Source organism: Haliotis asinina, chromosome 9 (assembly GCF_037392515.1).
Source record: "Haliotis asinina isolate JCU_RB_2024 chromosome 9, JCU_Hal_asi_v2, whole genome shotgun sequence".
Classification (NCBI taxonomy): domain Eukaryota; kingdom Metazoa; phylum Mollusca; class Gastropoda; order Lepetellida; family Haliotidae; genus Haliotis; species Haliotis asinina.
The window spans coordinates 7,276,587-7,284,763 of NC_090288.1; the positions used below are offsets into that span (position 1 = coordinate 7,276,587).

The 8,177-nt window shown below is 41.9% G+C and overlaps 1 protein-coding gene across 1 annotated transcript; it reads left to right on the forward strand.

Moving 5' to 3' along the window:
* The first annotated feature begins 1,137 nt into the window (after nucleotides 1-1,137).
* LOC137296388 (protein SPEC3-like) lies at nucleotides 1,138-6,322 on the forward strand. Its single transcript, XM_067828184.1, has 4 exons — nucleotides 1,138-1,226; nucleotides 2,415-2,690; nucleotides 3,831-4,016; nucleotides 5,087-6,322. The coding sequence occupies exons 2-4, from the start codon at nucleotides 2,582-2,584 to the stop codon at nucleotides 5,374-5,376; spliced, it is 585 nt and encodes a 194-aa protein (XP_067684285.1). The 5' UTR covers nucleotides 1,138-1,226; nucleotides 2,415-2,581; the 3' UTR covers nucleotides 5,377-6,322.
* The last annotated feature ends 1,855 nt before the right edge of the window (nucleotides 6,323-8,177 follow it).

Below are 8,177 nucleotides of genomic sequence, written 5' to 3' on the forward strand. Positions count from 1 at the left end.
ACAATGTGTGAAGCCCATTTCTGATGTCTCCCGTAATATTGTTGGAATATTGCTAAACGCGACCAATCGACACAGTAACAGTACACAAGAAGTTTTGTCCACGGTAACATGACAAGTATTGTTAGTGTGGGGAGTTCTAAGGTTTTAAAATACCCGTGAATGTCCCGGGGTAGAGTAGGCCTTCAGCAACCCATGCTTGCCATAAAAGGCTACTCTGCTTGTCGTAAGAGGCGACTAACAGGATCGGGTGATCAGGCTTGCTGATGACACATGTCATCGGTTCCCTATTGTGCAGATCGATGCTCATGTTGTTGATCACTGGATTGTCTGGTCCAGACTCGATTATTTACAGACCGTCGCCATATAGCTGGAATAGTGCTGAGTGCGGCGTAAAACTAAACTCACTCACTCACTCACTAAGGTTTTAATATATTACCCAAGAAACGTAGTGGACCAGTCTTAACCAAGTCTAAACCAGTTTTAATCAACAGCAGATAAACAGGCTTACCAGGTGTGCGTATACAAATAATGTATGTATGCAAATAATTATTACTACATGTAAAAAAGTACATCAACTAAAAATTAAAATAGGGATGGAAACCCTAAATTAAATAACCGATGAAATGGGATACCATTGCCGAGACATGGATTATGTATTTTATGATTAAATAAAGAGATGTGTGCCCCCACCCCACCCCCACCCCCACCCCCACTCCAACTCCGAACCCCACTTACCCCAACAGCCGCGTCTGCCTCTGTTGTGTGATCTCGATTAGGTCCCTGACTGAGAGTGTGGGTTCGAATCCCGGATGGAACTAAACCCCCAAAGCAGAAATATCTGTACTATTCTGTCACGGTGTATCCACAAAGGTAACATGTCACATTTTACCACTTCTTATCTCATTGTGATTTTATAAAGTAATTTTCACATATTTTATCAGTATGGCCCAAAAGCAAGACCATGCATGCATATATATATAGGAGCGTTAAATATGCACTGTTAACATATGAAAGACCTGATATCCATCGGACCGTTTACATCCCTTTACCGACGTGAATACAACAATAACCCACTGACGTACTTGTATACCCAACTCACAATCGGTCCAATGACTTACTATTAATACACACGGCAGAGATTTATTAGTCCTACGCATGGGGTGTACAAGTGGAGTAGATCCCAGTGAGGCGGGCATAGATTCGGCATACCTTCGTCTGGAGTAAAGGTAACAGTAAGAATATAGAGTACAAGTAGTTTAAGTAGCTATGTATTTCTCGTGTGGCCTTACTTACTTGTTAATTGGACGTCCATTTTCTGTGTGTGGTTCAAACGGTTGAAATTGATGTAAGTTGTATCATCGTAATTACGCTGATGATTAGCTCACGTGGATTAATGTTTACTACGTTGAGTTAACAAACAAACAAATATCTCGGAGGAATTACTGAATTGTTCAAGGATTACCCATTTCAAGGTCACACGAGGTATTTCGACATTTGCCGAAGGAATAATTTCTCTAGTCCTTTATAAGAATTACAAAAGATCTAACATCGCCAATTGAACAGAGCCCCAAGTACAAGTAGAAGTATCTTCATTGTTTCAAATGTACTTGTTCATTCAGAAACTCGTAGACATGTCTGTCAGTTCAACCACCTGATTCTCAGTCAGCGAATGCGATATTTGGTTTACACATTTTCTCTGTAAATAATGAGCACTTTATTGAAGGCATTGCATATATGTATTCATAACTTTCGGGCATTGGACCCGTGCCAGTTTACGCTTCTCAGCGGGTTACACAAAGTCCATGGTCTAGACCACCAGTTATTTAACATGCTTTCTTTGTGGACGTCGCGGTGATCGAGTATGTTTGATCGCTGACTTTGTTTGCTTGCTATATAGGCGCTTGACACTGAGAGGGTGTGTAAACCCAAATGTAACATCGATGCATATATATCGATAATTTATTGAATGAGGTCTGCATGTCAGTGACCTACAAAGTGACGTTAAGTATCCAATAGCGTCGATGCTACCAACTTACACATATACTTACATATACTTATCGTTTACCTGCCTATATATACTTTAACAACTAGGCCACCGGAAGTTGCATTCAAGTCATCGCGTAAATCCGATTTAGAAATGGTCTTTAGTAACTCATGTTTGTAAGATGTGACTAACGCCATCGGGCGGTCAGCACCGTTCACGTGGTTGACACGTCATCATATCCCCGTTGCGAAGATCGATGCTCATGGTGTCAGTCATTGGATTGTCTGGTCCAGATTCGATTATTTAAACACCACCGTTTTAGAGATGAATTATTTCTTGGAATGGCGTTAAAATACGTAATAACTCGTACAATCTGCCTGTTTGAAATGAACAGCTTATTCGTTTGTTGCATTTTTTTTTTGTTTCACAGGAAGACAGTATTTGGGCATCGTTCGAGGACAGACTTGAAGACTCTAAATTCCATCCAGTGCAACAGGAAGTTAAGTATGCTACCACTGTGAAGAGGAATCACTTCACAAACATCTCTGCTTGATCACTGGATCGTCAGATCGCCAGTGCTGCGCCAAGATTGTTACCATGGGATCGGGAAGAAACCGCGGCAAGGATGAGAGGCTGGCAGTACCAGCCATGCCGATGCCTCTGGCTGTCGTCTGCTGTGTTCTGAACTTCCTCGTACCTGGCCTTGGTAGGTGGTGCTAGAATCATCAGAGTTTCATGTATCTAGCGAATGGGGGTACGGTACTATTGAAGTTCGTCTTCAAGCATGAGGGTAGTGGGGTAATCTAGTGGTTATAGTGTTCGCTCATCACGTTCGATTCCCCACTTGGGTGTACTGAGTTCAGCCCGTTCCTGGTGTCCCCCGTCGGGATGTTACTGCAACACCGCTGAAAGCTGCGTAAAACTAAAATCACTCACAGTCAAACATGAGATACAGTTCACAGAGCAACGCCAACAAAGGGGAACAGCGCACGATGCATGAATGGGGTTGCCAACAACACACGCTAATGGTAGACTGACTATATTAACAAAAGAAAAAAAGAAAACACACAGCTTCGTTGTTTGCGTTGTTAAGGGGTGGTGAGGTGGCTTAGTAGATAGAGCGTTCACTCGTCACGCCGTGGGTACAATCCATCCATCCATCCATCCATCAAACAGTCAATCGTTTATTTAAGTCTCATTTGTGTACATCAAAACATATTCATAAAGCATCATAAACAATATAAACAATACAAAAGTTAAAAAAGTACACAACCAATCGCCCAGAGATTTATGAGAGACGATTACATTATATGAGATTCTTATCTGCTGTCTCCCGCCGTGATATATTACTAAAATCGACATTACTCACCTTTAACACTCACTTTTCACCCGTCGTTAGCTTCTTGCTACTTATTTGACGTGTTATTACCTACTCGTTTATTATATATCATTAGCAGAGGTGGGGTAGCCTAGTGGTTAAAGCCTTGGGCCTAGATTTTCGAAGTTCTCTTAGCGCTACGATAGTCGTAAGTGTCATACATTAACATTAACTTACGATTATCGTAGCGCTAAGAGAACTTCGAAAATCTATACCTTGGCTCGTAATGCCGATGCCCTGTGTTCGATTCCCCACATGGGTACAATGTGTGATCGAAGCCCATTTCTTCCGCCATGATTTTGCTTGAATATTACCAAAAGCAGCGTAAAAGTAAATTCACTCACGTTGATCACTGGATAGTCTGGTCCGGACTCAATCATTTACTCAACAAACCACAAAGCCACCCAGTCTTAATTACGTCTCATACTGGATCACGAATCTTGAAGCTGGGTTTTGTTCTTCGTGTAGGTACAGTTATAGCTGGTCTTTCCTCCTTCTGTTGTGCCCGGAACGAAGACATGGACAGTTCGTCAAGATGCGGATCTTGTTGCATCGGTTTTGGAATCGGGTTCCTGCAACTTCTGACGACAGTGACTTGTCTCATCGGCTGGGTGTGGAGCTGTGTGTGGGGCATCTTCATGATAGGCATGTCAGGTGAGCTACAGTATTTTTCGCCAAAGTTATACAGTATTTGGCATCAAAGAATGGTAGAACACAGGAAAATACCTAGGAATTAGAAACTGAAGCGTCGTCCTTTGGGTCGAAGTCGACTGAAAACCAATCGGTCCCACATTTTCTGCAGGTCCTCATGACCGACAGCTTTTTCATACTCACTAAGAGCGGTATATTTCAGAAAATACATTTCAGTAGTTTCAAGTTTTTATCTCGATCAGCTCCTACATATCCCGGTCTGAATATTCCTATTCACTCTTTCCAAACGACTTGGATGTTGACGTGAATGTTGATTTTATCGTTAATGAAGATTAGTCAGTCACTAGAGTTAAACTAAAGTCGTTATCCAGTTTGTTAGTTGTCACATTTTTGTTTGCGGGGAATTGTAACTGAAAGCAGGCCGGGCGTACATATTCTGGTCAGCACCTACAATTATATATGGTTCTGGGTCTTTAGGGCCGACACTACAGCAAACACTCGCTGTAGTCCGTTGTTAAACCGGCTCGTCGTCGGTCTTCGCGAACGGTCTATTTTCACTCTCTTTGAAAGGATCACCACTGATTATTTCTATTTTTGCCATTTCTATTTTTGTCATAGAAACGTAAAAGGCGACTATGCTTGTCGTAAGAGGCGACTAACGGGAGATCGGGTGGACAGGTTTGCTGACTTGGTTGACACGTGTCATCGGTTCCCAACTGTACAGATCGATGCTCATGATGTTAATCACTGGACTGTCTGGTCCAGACTCGATTATTCACAGACCGGCGCCATATAGCTGGAATATTGAGTACAACTAATTTCAGAAATTTAGCAACTCCGTATAACTACTGGAATAGAATCACTGTTCATTATTTGATTTTCTTGCCACTTTTTAATGCGTTTTAATACCAAAAGATAGCATGATTTGTCAGTCAGGAAATGATTTCTCAGTTACGTCAGCCGAATGTGGTTGTCTTGCTGACGTGACCTCACTCGTGGACAGCCGTTCCGAAGCAAATCTCTGGTGTTCTCATTATGTTGAAAACGTATATATATATATATATATCTTCCAGCCGAGTACTACCACAACAATCCACCAGACGGACAAGGTCGAGGTCACATGGGAACAGTTATCGCCCCTGCGCCGACAATCGTCAGCCAACCCGCGCCCTCTGGCTACCCTCCTCCGGTGGCATTTGGACCTCCTCCTCCACCGTATAACATCTCTGAACAGCACCCACTCCCTCAGCAGTACAACACCGTTGGACACTACCCAGCTCCTCCGAACTCTCCACCCCCACCCTACTCATACCCCTCAGCCCCAGAACCAACGCTTCCATCAACCGTTCACCCCATACCATGAAGCAAATTCAGAGTTATGTCCCTTGTCTGTCGGGCTCTGAGGTGGTGGTTCTAATCCATATTTCGTTCTGATTATGATCCTCAAGCAGCTGGTACCAGATTCTTCGTCCATACCTTTGGTACTATCGAAATTACGTCCATGTAGGTTCATTTTCAGGGCGTTAGTGAGGTGCCTCAATGCATCTTCAAGCCCTTCCTGGATTCTCCATTCCAGATCCATAAATCACCTCACCAGTCGACCCTTTAAGATTCCCTCATTAAGACACTCTTCGTACGTATCACTCCACCAACTTGGACGTCTACAATGCATTGCAGTGGAGGTTTTGTGTCATTGAGCAAAATTTGACTTAAATATTCATCGACTAGTGTATGTATTTGATATCATTATTTGTGAAACCGACTTTCTGTTTGTTGTATGAAATCATCTGCAAACGTTTTCACTCAGTGAACAGTAACCACAGGTTTGGGTGTAAAAAATACTCCTTGCCAGCAATGGCTGACGGATTTGTGACGTCGTGGTGACACTGATGAAACAGTGATCTGCAGGCACTCTGATGCAATTTCATTGTAGCAGTATCTCACGTTAGATATCGCTAATAATTACCTATAGGATGGACCATGTATATGTATATCATATGTGCACACTTTTCCCTTTCAACCATTGTTTCTACATTTCACCGTCTGTGAAGTCATTAAATAATTTAACGTGACGTCAGTGAAGTGAGCCGTCACACTTGCTTCCCATGTTTTACTGCATTAGTGCACAGGAATAAACTGGAAAATACAGAAATTATTACAATTGAGCAAGTGTCTTGTGACTTTCATAAAACTCGTGCTAAATTATTTATTGCCCTCGCTCTCGCAATACAAAATTGAACACTCGTTTCGTGTTACATCATATGACACTCTTGCTTGTGTACTAATCTCTATATTTTACCCAAAGTATATCACCCGTCGTGTCCTTATTTGGATGATTACCTTGAACATCAAAGTTATAGTCCGTGACTGACCAGAACAAAAGATTCAAAGTCAAAACATACACAAAATGTATAATTAGGGATGTTGTATGATCACCATTCATAACCTTCTCTTATGCACATCAGATAGAAACATCACACATGTGTCCCTTCTCACCTTGTGGGGGCAGTGTGGTAGCCAAGTGGTTAAAACGCCCGCTCGTCACGCCGAAAAGCCGAGTTCGATTCCCCTCATGGGTACAAAGTGTGCCGCCCATTTCTGGTGTCCCTCTTCGGCATATTGCTGGAATATTGCTAAAACGGCGTAAAACCATACTCACTCTCACTTTGAAATCAAGCCCACCTGTGGTAAACGTGTTTTTTTCTCACGTGAAATGTCATATTCCTATATAACCCACTGGAAACAATTGTTTACATTCATATTTTTGTTTGTTTGTTATGAAAATGTTATCGCCAACGACGGCTCTGTGCGAGATGTGGCTTTTGGGGCGAATTGCCTCCCTATATACATCACTCGAGAGAACGAAGACATGTACATGCTGTCTGAGCGAGAGTGAAACAGCGACGATCGTGGTGGTGGGGCTACCAGAAATGAGGTCTTAAACACATTGACTGATTCATTTCGCAAAGTACATTTACAAAACCATGTATTTGCTACAATCGGTTTAAAATCGGGTTCCACGATATCTCTGTATATCAGATTTAATTGATACTTGCGTTGGGAAATCCTTGACATAAGATGCCCAACTAGCGCTTACAAGAAATATTGGAGTGTCATTACTTTTTAGCCAGTAGTTGCACGTGACAGCATTATAACGACCCCCATGTCAGCATGTTGAGACCTTACGGGAGCATTCGGCATTCATATATATTTTACCTTACATCCATGTCAGAATGAGACCAGAATGCTTAGACTGAAGGTACTGATAAAATACTTCACCTCGCCTCTTGCTGTCTATGGTGTTGCAATGACGTGAATCAAACAAGTCCTCGAACCTCATCACTGGCCGCTGAATTGAAATTCTAACCAGGATTCGTCAAAGGGTACATTTTTATTGGGTCTAATATAAGATCTTCTGTGTTGCTTTTGCAAAATATAGTAGTCTTTATTATTTTGAAAATATTCCTGTTAGTTGAAAAACAGAATTAACGTTTTTGTTCGACAGAATCTGAATCCCAAATCATGCCCGTCCAGTTATATCTTTTAATTAATATGCAATATTTTAAGTTGCCAGGTGGCCATCAGGGCCCGCTGGCGATCGCTTGCTTTAAAATCTACAGACCCTGAATGAAATCTGCGGGCCCATTTTGTTAAACTCAAACCAATAAAAACGAATTAAATAACACTTTACACAATTTCACACTGTACCTACAAAATTAGTCCAGCATATAACTAGACGACTTCGCACTATACCAAGGAATACGAGTTTATTCATATGAACTACTACAAAATCAGCTTGTGAAGATTATGGCGCTGAAAAAAGTTTGCATTTTAGTAAAGACGGCTGTTGCCACTGATGAATAATGAATGTTCTCGGACGTTAAAAATGTGGGAAAGATTCTGGTTGAAGCAAATGGCAAATATTTCACCGAAGGCCATAATGGCATGCAGACATTTGAAACTACCGGCCCGATACAATAACATTGCAACCGGCGTTGGGCCTCCGGGCCGGCGATTGATGTTTTGCTGGGCTGGTCATAAACCTCAAAACTAATAATATTTTGTTGGAGTGATGATATACTGAAAAGGCATGATTAATGAGATGAAGACATAACCCAGAGGGCACAACATCCATAAGTATTGTAAGACGTTTCAAATACTTGT

Excerpts from the sequence above, each read along its gene's own strand:
- LOC137296388 (XM_067828184.1), top strand. The coding sequence starts at position 2,582 with ATGGGATCGGGAAGAAACCGCGGCAAGGATGAGAGGCTGGCAGTACCA. Across the intron at positions 2,691-3,830 it reads CTTCCTCGTACCTGGCCTTG|GTACAGTTATAGCTGGTCTT; the intron begins GTAGGTGGTGCT and ends TTCTTCGTGTAG. Across the intron at positions 4,017-5,086 it reads CTTCATGATAGGCATGTCAG|CCGAGTACTACCACAACAAT; the intron begins GTGAGCTACAGT and ends TATATCTTCCAG.